Consider the following 17,125-nt stretch of genomic DNA (forward strand, 5'->3'; position numbering starts at 1 on the left):
TCTTTCGATTCGTGTATGCTGTGTATTTTTACGAAATGTTTGATGATTAGTAGTTAGGTAAACACGTTGCTCATTGTAATTATTCTAGTCCATTTGTGATGGTGGGTGCAATTGTAAACTATGCCATCTACCTGAAATATGCACTTTTTTCTAACAAAACCTATCCCATACCATAAATATGTTATCAGACTGTCATCTAATGAGTTTTTTTGTTGGTTAGGGGCTATAAATATCTTAGTTTAGCCGAATTGGTGATGGCTACTGGTGTTGGTGGACAAATAAAAGATGGTGGATTATGCTAATGTGTTTTTAGGTAATAGATGTACATCTTTACATATTGTGTCTTCCCTGTAAAACATTTTAAAAATCGGAAATGTTGACTGGATTCACAAGATCTGTGTCTTTCATTAGCTGTATTGGACTTTAATGTGTGAAAGTTAAATATTTTAAAAAAATATTTTTTTTGAATTTCGCGGCACTGGTTTTTCAGTGGGGGGGGGGGGGGGTGTGCCGCTAGCGCCACGCTGATCCTAGACAGGTTAAGCCTTTAAGCCTGTGGATTACTGAACAAAACGCGCGAATAAAACAGAGGTTTTTGAATATAAAGAGGGACTTTATCGAACAAAACCAACATTTATTGAGTAAATGGGAGTCTTGTGAGTGCAACCATATGAAGATCATCAAAGGTAAGTGATTAATTTTATCGCTCTTTCTGACTTTGTGATAACTCCTCTACTTGGCTGGTAACTGTTTGTAATGATTTGTCTACTGGGCGCTGTTCTCAGATAATCGCATGGTATGCTTTCGCCATAAAGCTTTTTTGAAATCTGAATTTGGCGCTCTGCAATTTCACTGGATGTTGGCCAGGTGGGACGCTACCGTCCCACACCCCCTAGAGAGGTTAAGGACAACAAAGTCAAGGTATTGGAGTGGCCATCACAAAGCCCTGACCTCAGTTTCATAGAAAATGTGTTGGTAGAACTGAAAAAGAGTGTGCGAGCAAGGAGGCCTTCAAACCTAACTCAGTTACAACAGCTCTGTCAGGAGGAATGGGCCAAAATTAACCCAATTTATTGTGGGAAGCTTGTGGGAGGCTACCCGAAACGTTTGACACAAGTTAAACAATTATTATTATTATTTTTATTTATTGTTTTCTCCTCAATTTCGTGATATCCAATTGGTAGTAGTTAAAGTCTCGTCTCATCGCTGCAACTCCCCTACGGACTCGGGAGAGGCGACGGCCGAGAGCCATGCGTCCTCCGAAACACAACCCAACCTAGCCGCACTGCTTCTTGACACAACGCACATCCAACCCGGAAGCCAGCCGCACCATTGTGTCGGAGGAAACACCGTACACCTGGCGACCCGGTCAGCGTGCACTGCGCCCGGCCCGACACAGGAGTCGCTAGTGCGCGTTGAGACAAGGATATTCCTGGTAGGCCAAACCCTCCCTAACCCGGACGAAGCTGGGCCAATTGTGCCTCGCCCAATGGACCTCCTGGTCGCGGGCGGCTACGACAGAGCCTGGGCTCAAACCAAGAATCTCTGGTGGCACAGCTAGCACCGCGATGCAGTGCCTTAGACCACTGCGCCACCCAGGAGAAGTTAAACAATTCAAAGGCAATGCTACCAAATACTAATTGAGTGTATGTAAACTTCTGACCCACTGGGAATGTGATGATTGAAATAAAAGCTGAAATAAATCCTTCTCTCTACTATAATTCTGATATTTCACATTCTTAAAATGAAGTGGTGATCCTAACTGACCAAAAACAGGGAATTTTTACGAGGATTAAATGTTGTGAAAAATGTAGTTAAAATCTATTTGGCTACGGTGCATGTAAACTTCCGACAAAAGCAGAAGAGGATGTCCAGATCCACACAGTTCTTCTCATAATTAATTTGACTGACAGTCGAGGATCCAGACCTGGAGCCCGTGATGGAGACCCAACACCATGCAGGATAAGCAGGATATACTGAGGAGGTGATCCAGGGTCCTGGAGATACCATTGAAGAGAGACTGCTGATGAGTAGGTGCATGAAAGTGTAATATTGCTACCTGCTAGAGCATACACCTCCTCTCTGATTGGCTTAATGGTCTGACCATTACTGTCACCTGCAAGAAATGCAAAATATTCTTCTATTATTACTATGTTATAGATCTATTTTCAATGCATCAAAACTTAGTTTTGATTCGGCAAAGAAAATATATATATGTACATTACTTACATGCAAGTACTAAAAGCAAAATAAATGTGGGGATTAACATTGTGTCTGGAACTGGATGATAAAATGATAACACACAGCACAACAAGATTTGTGTGAACTAAAAAAACATCCTCCTCCTTCTAGTTTTGAATGGACCATCTCTTCTCAAACCTTTGAAGCCCCACCCCAAAATACAGAGAGTTGTCAGATGAGCAGAAGTAACAGCAGATGTCTTGTTTCTGCTTGATTCACTGTCACATCCTCAAAATGCAGGGCTGCACTGAAATATTATTACCTTAGTCAACCTCTCTTGGATATTGGATGAAACTGTGTCATTTTTCTCCATGTATTTTCTTGATTTTAGGGAAATAGAGTTGCTTTATGCAAGATCTTCAAGATATTAATTTATTCAATATGAGGCATTCTGTCATGCCCTGACCTTAGAGATCCTTTATTCTCTATTTTGGGTTAGGTCGGGGTGTGACTAGGGTGAGCATTCTAGTTTTGTTATTTCTATGTTGTCCTGGTATGGTTCCCAATCAGAGGCAGCTGTCTATCGTTGTCTCTGATTGGGGATCATATTTAGGCAGCCTTTTCCCACCTGTTTGTTGTGGGATCTTGTTTTTGTGTAGTGCCTGTGAGCACTGCATTGACGTCACGTTTCGTTTGTTCTGTATTGTTTTGGTGAGTTTAATTTATTAAACATGTGGAACTCTACGCACGCTGCGCCTTGGTCCATTTATTCCAACGACCGTGACACTCATGACACTCATTGTGACATTCATTCACAATTTGTTGATTTCCTATTTAAATCTACAATCTAAAGTAATAATAAGCAACCCAATCAGATATATAGAGTTTTTGTCACTCTCCCATTCAACATTTTTAACATTTGTTTTTTTATTGTTCATTGAAAATCTTTCATTGTTCATTTTCATTGTATGTGTGTTTTTGTACAGTCTGCACAGGTTTCCTCTCACTGTGGGCTGCAGGGCACAGTAGTACACAGCAGAGTCAGACAGCTGCACTCTCTGGATCGTCAAGGGGACTGATTTTGAGTCCTCATCGAGATGGGAATCAAATCTCTCCTTGAACCCTGCAACATTGTCTCCAGATCCAAAAGAATAACGGCTCAGCATATATTTAGGGAAGTCATTTGCTTCTTGTTTGTACCAAAATAGATATGCATTATTAGCAATGGTGTTATATTGACAACTCAGTGTTACCAGTCGTCCTTCTGCAGCAATCACACCTCCTGGTTGCTGTTGGACATGGTCTCCTGTGCACTCTGGGGAAAAAAGAAAGACGGAGTGATAATTTGAAAGATATTAGAAATTATCAAATTGTCGTAAAAATATATTATAGACGAGATCAATGAGAGAAAGGGTTCCATCATACCGAAGCAGAATACCACAAGAACCAGCCAGATGATCAGACAGAGTACCATGGTTATGCAGAACACACTGAGGGTGACTGTGAGTTACAGTAAGAGGTAGAGATCCTCTCTCTCTCTTCCATGTCCATCTCAGCCTGTATATCACCATCAACTGACAGACATGAAGGAGGAGCCTGTTCAGAGAGAGGTAAGATTGTAAAGAAATGTATGGGTCAACATTACCTCGTGACTATTAGAAATAAGCACTCTGCAGTACATTAGACAAAGAGAAAAGCTTACATTTAGCTCAAATAATATGGTAAGTAATGACATAAATGTTGTATGAGGTGAGTATGATTAACTTATTTGAAAATAAATGTTTGAAAACGTACACATATTCAATTCATATTCTTCTACTATATGCTGGACAAACTAATTCACAAAAATATGTCTCCTGTTATCATATGTACAGTTTGAACAGGATAATTTGTATCTCCTCCCTTTGACATAAAACCCGCTCAATGGTGGCTCTTAATGAAGTGTGGTGGTGGTGAGGAAGGGTTGGTTTAATAAATCACTGTAAAGATGACATCATTGGCATTTATATGAGATAATGTTTAGAATGTTAAGTCATATGAGATTTTTCTGATATTCATGACAAATGTAATTTATTTCCAAAAATAAAATCTGGTATCTCGTAGTTGAATAAGCAAATAACTTTCCTTTTAAAAAGAAGGGAACATAATGGATGGAAGATAGGATCTATTCAGACTCAGGTTCTTGGTGTTCTAGGGGTCTCCGATTCAGGTTCTAGGGGTTCTAGAGGTCTCAGATTCAGGTTGTCTGTGTTTGTATTGTCAGGATCAGTATTGTGTTTCTGGATTTCCTGTCACTGTGGGCCTCAGGGAACAGTAGTACAGAGCAGAGTCTGTCACTTCAGCAGAGGATATCTCCAGATCAACACGGTTGCCCTCTTTTTCATGTGTGAGGGTCCATTTTGTACTATCAGTGTTGGTTATGATCCCAGAGTAGTCCACTATGAGGAACTGTAGAGAGGATCCAGGGTGCTGGAGGTACCATAACAGACTGTTGGTTAATGAGCTGTTGTATCTACAGGAGAGTTGAACACTACTATCCTCTATAACATCCACTACATCTCTGTCTGGAGTAATTATGTCTACAACACTTGTACCTGTAAAAAATAAAAATATGTATTACTGAGTCAATGTAGACAGCGTACAGTATATCCACACTTAATGTATCAAAGTGTATTGCCACTTGATATTGATAATAGCATATTGTAATGAATACTGAACAGTGTACATTCTGTTAGTACACATTCAGTTACTGGAGAGTGAATTCTTACCTACAAGTGCACTAAAACAAGACTGGATAGAGCAGCATCATAGCCACTGGGTGTTAGACAGAGACTTCTCTGTAAAATGATCTTCTCTTGGAACATTCCCTCTCTGGGTGAATCAGTTCCACTCATTATGTGTTATGTGTAACACTAAGCTCCTCCTCTTGACACAATGGGTGCATGTTGACTCCACTTGATGGCACTACTGTCAAATGAAACTTGGAACTACAGAGTAGAAATACACTCCCAGGTGACTGTAGGTTTTTGAACAGTGTGTCTGTGTTTCCTGTCACTGTGGGCCTCAGAGCACAGTAGTACAGAGCAGAGTCTGTTACTTCAGCAGAGGAGATCTCCAGATACACACAGGTTCTCTCCTTGTTCTGTGTAACAATGAGTCAAAAGTCTTGTGGATCAACTCTCAATTCATATGGATTATTGGTAGCTGTAACCAGGTAAAGGAATTGGAGACCTGATCCAGAGTACTGTTTGTACCACAGCAGACTGTCTGCTTTTACTGTGTAGTTACAGGAGATCTTAACTCTGCTACCCTCTAAATAATACTCCTCAGGACTGGTCGGAGTAATATCAGCCTCTAAAGTATCACCTGTGAAGGAGAAGAAAACAAGTATGAGACTAAACATGAAAACCTCTTATTTTATATTATAAGCAGCCCAATATTTACCAATTAAATAATGACAGACAGTGTGGGAATGACTTCACATAAAACCTTACTTACCAACAAGTGCTGAAAACAGTAAGATTGAAATGTGCAACATCATGATGTATTTGACAGAATGCAGCTAGGAAAGAGGGTTTACCAAACTGATATGTGATATGCTGTGTACTGTGATCTGCAGGGAGTGATATGTAATGTATGGCTGCTGCCTGTCTGCCCTGAAACTACCTCCACTGTCAGGAGGAGGAGCCACCTGCTCAGAGAAATAGAGGTTTGTGTAGTGCTGGAGTGAGGCCCTCTATAGAATACATTTAGTTCAATAAATCTTGTCAATTTACATTTTATTAATTTGAGTATTACATTTCTGGTAATGTAAACTGTATTCGGTTGTAATCCTTATTACTGTTAAACGCCAGAGAATTCACATATTTTAAACGGTTCACAACAAGGATTTTTATTCCCTGATTCTATACAGTTGTACAGTAAGTCTGGGTTTCCTGTCACTGTGAGGCTCAGAGAACAGCAGAGGAGATCTCCAGATCCACACATTCAGCCACGTTGTCAACATTAACTGACAGTCGAGGATACGGTGGTTCTGCAGTAACTGTTGTCTCAGCAGATGCTGAATACACTGAGATGAGGAGGAGGATTTGGGGAGCAGATGTATGATTTTGGTGATACCATAAGACACTGCCTCCACCAAATACTGTGTAGTTGCAGGAAAGCTTGGCACTGCCACCATGTATCACATCCTCCTCAAGACTGATGGAGAAAATTCCATCCCCGTAACTATCACCTGCAGAAAACTAACGTGAGATAAAAGTGAACCTTTTTCCAAGCTTGTGAGGAAGTATTTACACATTATTATTATTACTGTTAAAAGTATTTTACTTACCCACAAATGTTAAAAAGAACAAGGTGAACCAGCACAGCATGGTTCATGTTAGAGAGACAAGCTTACAATGCACTGAGGAAAGACCTTCATGCCATTTTGAGAGTCTCATTTTCATTCTCATACTAGCTCCTCTTCTAAACACAACACAACTCATTTTTCAGAGGATCTTCTGAAGTGAATAACAGGAAGAAAAATGATTTGGTTTACATATTGATAATATTCTCATATTATGCCTTTTTACTTACTCTGACAACAGAAGTGACCAACAAGCTTATCTAAAACAAGTCATTTATCAGTGTACTAGTTTTTATACATCTTCTCAGAGATTCTGTATCGCTGGACGTCCTTCAGGGTACATTAGTAGAGAGCTGTGTCTGCCAGAGTTACATGTTTTATCATGAGTGTAGTTGACGTTTGGGACATGTAGATTCATACCGATGACTAGAGATATGGTCAACACTATTTGCTCTGGCACCTTAATACAGTAGAAACTGAGGTGCCTGGTTAGGGTATTGTTGGTACCAGTAAAGGTAGATGTTACTGCTGCTTGTTTCATATGTACAGCTCAGAGACACTGATGATCCCTCAGTGGGGGTGTACTCCTCCTTGTCAGGAGTCACACTGTCTCCAGATACCATTCCTGCAGAGGATAAATAGATAATACAACTGATTGAAACACGTGCTTATGTTTTAAGACTTTTTAGAAATCAACTTAGTTATTCACATTTAAATGACTTACTTCATCAAAATATGTTTTACTACCAATACCATAATGTAATAATCTGATTATAAGGATGCAATGAGTTCAAATGTTTAGGTATTGTTTACATGCATTCATAATCAGAATGATCAATACACTGGTTGATTTCTCCATCTTCAGACTGATGTTTGGATGCATTCACTCTCCTCTGAAATGTCCTTCTGTGTGTCTCTGTGTGAGGTGTACAGCCCTGCTAACATCACACCCACACAAGATGTAAGACTTGTATTGTTTCTACATTAGCGCCAAGGATACACTAGTTTTTGTAGGGGGGCTGTATATCCTGTTGTCACAGTGGGCCTCAGAGCACAGTAGTACACAGCAGAATCAGACAGCTGCAACCTCTGGATCGTCAAGGGGACAGATTTTGAGTCTTTATCTAGATGGGCATCAAATCTCTTCTTATTTCCAGTGGCATTTGTACTTCTAAAAGAAAAAAGTCCCAGCATGAACTTTGGGAAGCAATTTACTTCATGCTTGTACCAGAACAGGTAGAGATTATTAGTATTAACTGCATCAAATTGACAGTCCAGTGTGACCTGTTCTCCCTCAGTAGCGATCACATCTCCTGGTGGCTGAATGACTGAGTCTTCTCCTCTGCATTCTGGAAAAGGACACATATTTGTATTAGGGGAAAGAGGAGGTAAGCAACATGATAGAGGGAATTAAAATGCATAAAAATGTAAAGTAGTATAAAACTGAAAAATATGTTTGAGAAAATAAAGGGATTGGAGAAAAGGACATAAACAAATAAGATATAAATAATATTAACTAAATAACATTATAATACCATAACAAAATGAAGCAAGAATCAGTAAATTCCTCAACCAGGGTTCCATGCCTGCTACCGTGAGATCAGTGGGAGAAGAGTAATACCACTCTGATGTAACTAGGCCATGATGAGAAAAGGAAATCCTTGTCTCCTCCTCTTTCTGTGTATCGTCAAACACTGAGAAGCTTGTGACATTGTCTGAACAACACTCTACCCTGTGTTGTTGTGCAGTGACTGAATCACTTGTTGTCACTGTGGACCTCAGAGCACAGTAGAACACAGCAGAGTCAGACAGCTGCAACCTCTGGATCGTCAAGGGGACAGAGCTAGATGTGAAATTCAGCCTGGAATCAAACCTCTTCTTAAACTCATAACTATTGCTCCCTTCTGAATAACGATCTCTTCTCAGGACATACTGAGGAGAGTCCCTAGTTAACTGGATGTACCAGAAGAGATCAGGAGATGGACTACTGGTAATAGTGTAGTTACAGCTGAGTGTTACCAGTCCTCCTTCAAGGGCAGAAACATGTCCACTCTGCTGGTCTACAGCCTCTTCACCTCTGCAATCTGAAAAAGTTGTTAAAATAGTTCCTTAAATAATAATTCATCAATAATTGTATATTAATTTATTAGCTCAAATTCAGACAAAGAGAATAGGAAGGAGAAGCACGATACTCTACCAAAATAGCATGCAGCCAGGATAAGTAAAGTATTCCTAAACCAATATGACATCATGATTCATGTGTAGAGGAAGAATAGACTGTTATAGACTTTATGTTCCATCCACTGTAGCTGAGAAGTCTCAGAATTGTGGGGCTCGGCATTAAGGGAGGAGCTTATTGTTTATTCAATATTTTTTTTGAGTTTGGGGAGGGAGGGAGGTTTATTTTAAGATGGCCATTCTATCTTAAATGGATCATTTATCATTCCATGGATCATTTAACTATTTGATTTTGAATTTTAAGACCCCTTTAGGTATAAAAAATATATAACAAAAGGATTTGATAAAATATAGAATTTGGCCTTTACTACCAATTCCCGTTGAAACACATTCATAACACATTCATGAATGGCAAAAAATAACAAAAAAAAAAAAATCTTAATAAGGAATAAGGTTTTGAAGTGTCTGTCATATATCTAGAAGATACAAGAAAGCTCAGGAAATATTTACAGTACTAGTCAAAAGTTTGAACACACCTACTCATTCATCCAGAATGAGTAGGTGTGTCCAAACTTTTGACTGGTACTGTATGTAAAAATGTTTTACACATATTTAACCCCTTAAACATTCCATCTTGTTTGTGAGAATTGCCCCTTTAAACAATTGGGTCACATTAGTTTGTAACCCAAACAGAGGAGAGACCAGAGGAGAGACCACCATCGTCTTTCATGAGAGTCTCATCTTTCTAAAGAGTGGTCATATTACTTTTCTAGGCCAAACCGTTCAGACACTACAGACGTTTTTTTGAGAAGACCGATTTTTAGGATGTCTCATGTTCTGACAAACACGGCTGTTTTTCCACCGCAGATGCAGAAGACCGCCATAGGCTGACGTGGTGGAATGAGACGCAGCCCATGCGACAAAACAGATATCTCTAGCTTAAAGGAATAGAAGCAAACTATGAGATTCCACTGACACCTATTGACTCTCACTAGTAACTTGCCCTTGAAATACAAGCAATGTCATGGTTTCACCTTGTTTGACAGAATGTTGAACACCAGATGGAACTATTGTATCATTATTAAACATAGAAAAACTTTGTCACTGGACAGTTATTCATAACAGTTGAGGGCAGTCTATAGGAGGAGCACAGACAAAGAATATCTGTCATATAACTGATCAGGAGTCAGAGAGAACATCTCATTGGTTGTGCCTGAAGAGTGAGAAGCAGTGGACGAGCCACCTGGCTAACTTGGGCCTGATTAATCCATCCTTCAGGAGGTGTAGTGGGCAGAACATGTAGGATAAGAAGGTACCTCACCTGAAGATCAGCCAGGAGCTGCAGAAACAGCTGTTTGTGGGTAAATATAAAGAAAACACTTTTCCTCTACTTTCACTTTGCTGACCGCATTTAAATGTTGAGGAACTTCTGAGAATAAAGACACTAAATCCTCACATGAATAATGAATTATTATACATGCACAAACTTTAATTACTTTTTATATCTAGTGACCCAGACCAAAAGAGCAGTTTGTCTGGTCCATTATCAGTCAGTTTGCTTCAGGTATGCTCCTCTAAAGAGTGCAGTACATGCATTTACCACCAGAGGAATAAACCACTGAGCAGGTCCATGTTGAGAACAATGATGTTATGTAAACGATGCATATTGTATGTATATGATGTGGTTAAGAGTCCTGACTGTAGCAGAATACGAATACACATCAAATTGGAAGGAATTTTCCTGTCACTGTGGGCCTCACAGCACAGTAGTACAGAGCCGAGTCTGTCACTACAGCAGAGGAGATCTCCAGATCCAAACGGTTTATCTCTTCATTCAGTTATTCGAGTGGTCAGTGGATCTGCTAATTTTATCATCTCTGAACCTGAGATGTACAGGAGTAACTCAGGCCATTGTGCTGTGTCTTGGTGATACCAATATAATTCATCTCCAGCAGTAGCTGTTCTGGAGTAGTTGTAAGACAGGGTAACAGGGGTTCCCTCTAAACAACAATCTCTTTCTTGAGTGGAGTGAGGACATCACAACTGACACCTGCATAAAGAATGGTTTAAATACACATACATTTAATTGTTGAGTAAAATATATTGAAATTGAAATTGAAATTGAATTGAATTCATATTGACAATTATGGCAATGCAGTATATTGAATGTCATGTATTGTATTGTACCACCTACTCATACATATGGTCAGGAACAACACTGAATCCAGAAACACCATATTATATTAGTCTCTGAAAATTTCCTCCTGTTTTTATGTTTCTATACTGTTGTTCATGTACTCCTCTACCATAATTCACCTTTTGTCAATAGGGAGCGCTATTTTCACTTTGTAAAAAATCGTGCCCAAATTAAACTGCCTCGTACTCTATTCTTGCTCGTACAATATGCATATTATTACTACTATTGGATAGAAAACACTCTCAAGTTTCTAAAACCGCTTTAAATTATATCTGTGAGTAAAACAGAACTCATTTTGCAGCAAACTTCCTGTTAGGAAGTGAAAAATCTGAAATCGAGGCTCTGTTCCAGGGCCTTCCTATTAATTTGCCTGAAATCTATGGATATACATGCACTGCATACGCCTTCCACTAGATGTCAACAGGCAGTGATAGGTGGAATGGGGTGTCTAGCTTGATCTGAGGCCGAACAAGAGCTTTTGGAATGACGTGTCTGGAATTTTCATTGTCTTCGAAGGCGCGAGAAGGAACACCAGATTGCCTTCTGAAAAGCTTTCGGTATACACATTAGATATCTCCGGCTCTGATTTTATTTGATATATGTGATAAAAACATCATAAAGTAGTTTTTTTAACCTCTACTGCCTCAGAAACCCGGATCCGGGAGCACCCCCCACCCCCCACACACTGTTTAGCATAGCTAGCATAGCTTCACAAGTAGATAGTAGCATCTAAATATCATTAAATCACAAGTCCAAGACACCAGATGAAAGATACAGATCTTGTGAATAAAGCCACCATTTCAGATTTTTAAAATGTTTTACAGGGAAGACACAATATGTAAAGATGTAAATCTATTAGCTAAAAACACATTAGCATAATCCACCATCTTTTATTTGTCCACCAACACCAGTAGCTATCACCAATTCGGCTAAACTAAGATATTTATAGCCCCTAACCAAGAAAAAAACTCATCAGATGACAGTCTGATAACATATTTATGGTATGGGATAGGTTTTGTTAGAAAAATGTGCATATTTCAGGTAGCTGACATAGTTTACAATTGCACCCACCGTCACAAATGGACTAGAATAATTACAATGAGCAACGTGTTTACCTAACTACTAATCATCAAACATTTCGTAAAAATACACAGCATACACTAATCGAAAGACACAGATCCTGTGAATACAGACAATATTTCAGATTTTCTAAGTGTCTTACAGCGAAAACACAATAAATCGTTATATTAGCATAGCACATAGCACATAGCAGCCCAGCATTGATTCTAGCCAAAGTGAGCGATAAAAGTCAACATCGCCAAAATATATTAATTTTTTCACTAACCTTCTCAGAATTCTTCCGATGACACTCCTGTAACATCATTTTACAATATACATATACAGTTTGTTCGAAAAGGTGCATATTTAGCCATACAAAACCGTGGTTACACAATAAAAATACTAGGAAATCAAGCCTCAATATGTCTGACGTCATCTATCAGAGTGATCTAGTTTAATTGATAGCTAATCATATACTTGACTAAAAAATACAGGGTTTACAGGAATCGAAAGACAAATTAGTTCTTAATGCAACCGCTGATTTACATTTTTAAAATTATCCTTACTTTTCAATACAGGGTTCGCCAAGTGAAGCTATACCAAACAAAATGGCGAAATATGCGTTTAAAATATTTCGACAGAAACACGATTTATCATATTAAATATTGCTTACTTTGAGCTGTTCTTCCATCAGATTCTTGGGCAATGTATCCTTTCTATGTTATAAACGTCTTTTGGTCGATAGATGTCCTCTGTCCTTCGAAATGTCCACCACCAACGACCGACACCCCAAAACGTGTCCAAAGTTTCAGAGTGCACAACAAATAAATTCCTCAAAATCGCACTAAACGGATATAAATTGCTATAAAACGGTTCAAATTAACTACAATATGATGTTTTTAACACCTATAACGAGTAAAAACATGACCGGAGAAATATTGCTGGTTAAAAAACGATTTGGAACGAGGCAGGTCCGATGTCCTTCACGCTTCAGGCGCACGACGAGAAAGGGCGGTCTCTATACATTTTGGTCTTTTATAATGGCTGTGAATGTCCCATCGATTCCATTGAAAACGTGATGACGTACAGACACCCAGAGGAAGACGTAGGCAGTGTCGGTTTCTTCATAGCATTCACTGTCGCCTTAAAAACAGACCCCAGATCAGAGGTAAAAATTTCTGAAATCTGAACCCTGTCATGAAAAGTGCTGTAGAAATTGTTCTGTACCACTCAGAGACAAAATTCCAACTTCTATAGAAACTAGAAGGTGTTTTCTATCCAATAATAACAATAATATGCATATTGTACGATCAAGAATTTAGCACGAGGCAGTTTAATTTGGAGACACAAATATGCTAATGCGGAACAGCACCCCCTATAGTTCCAAGAAGTTAAACCGAGTTATATCAGTTTATTGAACGTTTATTGCGATTTTCGGAATTTTCTTGTCTTTGCGTCATGTGAAGTTGGGCACGTTTGCGCCACATGGCTAGCTATGTTTGCTAATTCGACAGGAGAAGAGGACATTCTAAAACCAAACAACGATTATTCTGGACAAAGGACTCCTTGTACAACATTCTGATGGAAGCTCAGCAAAAGTAGGAACCATTTATGATGTTATTTCGTATTTCTGTTGAAAATGTTTAGTCATATTTTCCGCCCTTATTTTGGGCGCTGTCTCGCTATAACGTAAGCTGTATGTCGTATTAAAGTTATTTAAAAAAATCTAACACAGCGGTTGCATTAAGAACTAGTGTCTCTTTCATTTGCTGTACAACATGTATTTCTTAGTAAAGTTTATGATGAGTTATTTGATTAGATTAGGTGACTGTCCAAGATTTCTCCGGACAATTTTGTGCATTTTGACTACGTATTCACATTGTAAAACCACGATTTGTACCGCTAAATATGCACATTTTCGAACAAAACATATATGTATTGTGAAATATGCAAATTTTTCGAACAAAACATAGATTTATTGTATAACATGTTATAAGACTGTCATCTGATGAAGTTGTTTCTTGGTTAGTGACTAATTATATCTCTATTTGGTCGGTTTTGTGATAGCTACCTATGCGGTAAAAAAATGGTGAAAATATGCGGTTGAGTCTTTTGCTATTGTGGTTAGCTAATAGAAATACATATTGTGTTTTCGCTGTAAAACATTTTAAAAATTGGAAATGATGGCTGGATTCACACGATGTTTATCTTTCATTTGGTGTCTTGGACTTGTGATTTCATGAAAATTATATTATATGATATCCCTGTCGCGTTAGGCTAGGCTATGCTAGTCAGCTTTTTTGAAGGGGAGATCCCGGATCCGGGTTTGTGACTCGTGAGAAGTTTTAACATACAGTAGGTATGTTATCTATTTATGTCATATGTCTGTTTCCTCCTATGGTTCTTTACAGGTTTTTGCTGTGGTCTTCATGGCATTTCAGCAGAGGAGATCTTCAGATCTACACGTTTGGTCGCTGTATCAATATAACCTAACAGACTACCAGGCGACCAATGCTCTTGGAAGACTGTATCTGTCCCGCCTCCAGTGATGATCCATGGCACGAAGCCTCCAGTGATGATCCATGGCACGAAGCTACCAGTGATGATCCATGGCAGGAAGCCTCCAGTGATGATCCATGGCACGAAGCCTCCTGTGATGATCCATGGCACGAAGCCTCCAGTGATGATCCATGGCACGAAGCCTCCCGTGATGATCCATGGCACGAAGCCTCCAGTGATGATCCATGGCAAGAAGCCTCAAATGATGATCCATGGCACGAAGCCTCCTGTGATGATCCATGGCACGAACCCTCCTGTGATGATCCATGGCACGAAGCCTCCAGTGATGATCCATGGCCCGAAGCCTCCAGTGATGATCCATGGCACGAAGCCTCCAGTGATGATCCATGGCACGAAGCCTCCAGGGAAGATCCATGACACGAAGCCTCCTGTGATGATCCATGGCACGAAGCCTCCAGTGATGATCCATGGCACGAAGCCTCCAGTGAGGACCCATTCTTTTTCAATTCATGTGGATATTCAGAAAATATTTTATGAATTCATCAAGATCATCAAGTCAACACGGGTCTTCTCTTCTTTCAGTCTACCAGTGTGTCGTGGAGTCGTAATGGATGTATTCTGTACATACATGCTGCTTTGTTGGATCAAAAGTAGACATTCTGGTATGGATCCGGGGTATTGACGGTACCATTGTAGATTGATAATGTTGCCCTTGTATTTGCAGGAGAGAGTGATATCTGTTCCTTGGAGGACATTGACTTCAGGCTTCACTGGAGTTATTGTTTCCTGCTCCATACTATCACCTGCAACAACGTAAGTATTGTCATTGTGTTAATGTTTATTCCAAATGAGAAACAATACATGGGTTAGGTGTCCATAAAGTATGACATGAGAAAGAATTGAAGCTTTCCAGTAAAATACCACTTAGTTTTTAATGCAATCATTCATTGATAAAAGCAATGTCACTGCATTCAAAATGTTATTTGGTTTAAGCTGAGAATTCAGCACTCACCTACAAACGCTGAGAGGAGCAACAGTAATATGAGTGACATCCTGACACAGACTAGATAAACCAACTGAGAGATAAGACAGTGAGAGAGCTGAGGAGATCCTCTACAGAGACATCCTCATGGTTGCAGGTATACCCAGCCTATACCAGTGTTTGACTTTGAGGCCCCTCCTCTGATAACTGGATATGTAACTCTTCTTCTGTGTTGTGGTTAAGGGTTTTCAGTTCCTTTTGGCCTCCTCAGATTATATTAGACTTCATTTCTATCTGAAAATGTCTCGTTTTTGCTTTATTCTTTGTTTGTTTTTTCAATAGATCCACAATACTATACTATTCTATACTATATATACCATCTGCAAATTTGTGTCATACTGTCAGCTTTATGAATGAGGAAGTGTTTCCTGTCACTATGGGCTCTATGGCATAGTAGTACAGAGCAGAGTGTCACTTCAGTAGAGGAGATCTTCAGATCCACACGGTCTGTATGAACCTGAGCTGGAAAGCGATGAAGGACAAGTTTCTGGACATATCCAGACTTCGTGCTGAGAATCAGGAACACTGGTTTTGACCTGGGATACTAACGATACCACTGTAGATTGTTTACAGAGCCAGTGTAGCTGCAGGATGGTGTGATGGTATCACCCTCCACACCACCCACCACCCACCATAGGCCTAGTTGGTTTCAAAACTGCTGGTTTCAAATCTTCAAAACTGCTACCTGTCAAGAAAGGAAAAACATGCTGCTGTTTTTGACTTTTTGGTCTGTTGATAATGCCTTTCTCCTTCTATTATCATAAAACAATTTAGTGATACTCTATTTTTGACAACTTTGAAATACATTCTGGGCTTAAAATGAAAACTGTCAAATTGAATACAGCACTCACCAACAAAGACTAGGAGGTGAAGAAATGATGAAAGCAGCAACATAGCTAATTGACAAAGTATCAAAAATACTCTGACACAACATAGGCAGAGTTGAATATCTCTCTCTGCGATAATCGATCAGTCTTGCTGATTTGAGAAAATGTTGTAGCTCCACCTACTGGCAAAGACAGGGAAGACAATGTGTTAATGTGTGTGCCATGCAATCTTTGTTGAATGTTATTATTGATACATTCATTTATTTTTAACAATGCTATTCCATTCATGTTACACTGCATTATGAAGAAAAAAGTTTGAAATGAAAACAGTGCAATAATGCTGGTTTTTGTATTTGATTTCATTTACCTTTGTAATTTCATTAATTAAATTTTTCAAAAAATTAGTAGAAAAAACAAGTGTTCTAATGACATACATACAAACATAAAATACAACAATAACAAGAAGTCTCAAATTAAATAAAATTATAAAAAGAAGTGTACAACATAACATAAAACACAAGTTATTCAAACATTAACTTCTTGATGCACGGATCCCTTTAGCGGGATCATTTTCGTAAACAACCGCTGAATTGCAGAGCGCCAAATTCAAAAAAAATACTAAAAATATTTATTTTCATGAAATCACAAGTGAAATATACCAAAACACAGCTTAGCTTGTTGTTAATCCACCTATCGTGTTAAATTTAGAAAATATGCTTTACAGCGAAAGCAATCCAAGCGTTTGTGAGTTAATCGATCACTAGACAAAACAG

The 17,125-nt window shown here is 39.0% G+C and overlaps 2 protein-coding genes and 1 gene segment (V, D, J or C); all 3 read right to left on the minus strand.

Annotated features, from left to right (window-relative positions):
* Positions 1-3,412: 3,412 nt before the first annotated feature.
* Positions 3,413-7,152, minus strand: LOC129813492 (uncharacterized). The gene is made up of 4 exons (XM_055865793.1): positions 6,996-7,152; positions 5,459-5,547; positions 5,186-5,323; positions 3,413-4,791 (listed from the first exon to the last, which is right to left on the minus strand). Exons 1-4 carry the CDS (start codon positions 7,150-7,152, stop codon positions 4,447-4,449), a joined length of 729 nt encoding a protein of 242 aa, XP_055721768.1. The 3' UTR covers positions 3,413-4,446.
* A 349-nt stretch (positions 7,153-7,501) lies between these two features.
* On the minus strand, positions 7,502-10,339 carry LOC129813493 (uncharacterized). The gene is made up of 3 exons (XM_055865794.1): positions 10,324-10,339; positions 8,065-8,637; positions 7,502-7,878 (listed from the first exon to the last, which is right to left on the minus strand). The coding sequence occupies exons 1-3, from the start codon at positions 10,337-10,339 to the stop codon at positions 7,514-7,516; spliced, it is 954 nt and encodes a 317-aa protein (XP_055721769.1). The 3' UTR covers positions 7,502-7,513.
* On the minus strand, positions 10,240-16,632 carry LOC129813494 (T cell receptor alpha variable 21-like). The segment is given in 2 exon segments: positions 10,240-10,535; positions 15,047-16,632. Coding segments are annotated over 2 exon segments (339 nt in total).
* Between the last annotated feature and the right edge of the window lie 493 nt (positions 16,633-17,125).

This window comes from Salvelinus fontinalis, chromosome 17 (genome assembly GCF_029448725.1).
Source record: "Salvelinus fontinalis isolate EN_2023a chromosome 17, ASM2944872v1, whole genome shotgun sequence".
NCBI lineage: Eukaryota > Metazoa > Chordata > Actinopteri > Salmoniformes > Salmonidae > Salvelinus > Salvelinus fontinalis.

Bases quoted from the DNA above. Each gene is read 5' to 3' on its own strand.
- LOC129813493 (XM_055865794.1), bottom strand. The intron at 7,879-8,064 runs GTATTATAATGT...GTCCTTTTCCAG, and splicing joins TCTTGCTTCATTTTGTTATG to AATGCAGAGGAGAAGACTCA.
- LOC129813492 (XM_055865793.1), bottom strand. From the start codon at position 7,152: ATGGTATCTGGAGACAGTGTGACTCCTGACAAGGAGGAGTACACCCCC. The intron at 5,548-6,995 runs ATTAAGGTGCCA...TCTCCTTCACAG, and splicing joins GGCACCTCAGTTTCTACTGT to GTGATACTTTAGAGGCTGAT. The intron at 5,324-5,458 runs GTAAAAGCAGAC...ATTGTTACACAG, and splicing joins AGATCTCCTGTAACTACACA to AACAAGGAGAGAACCTGTGT.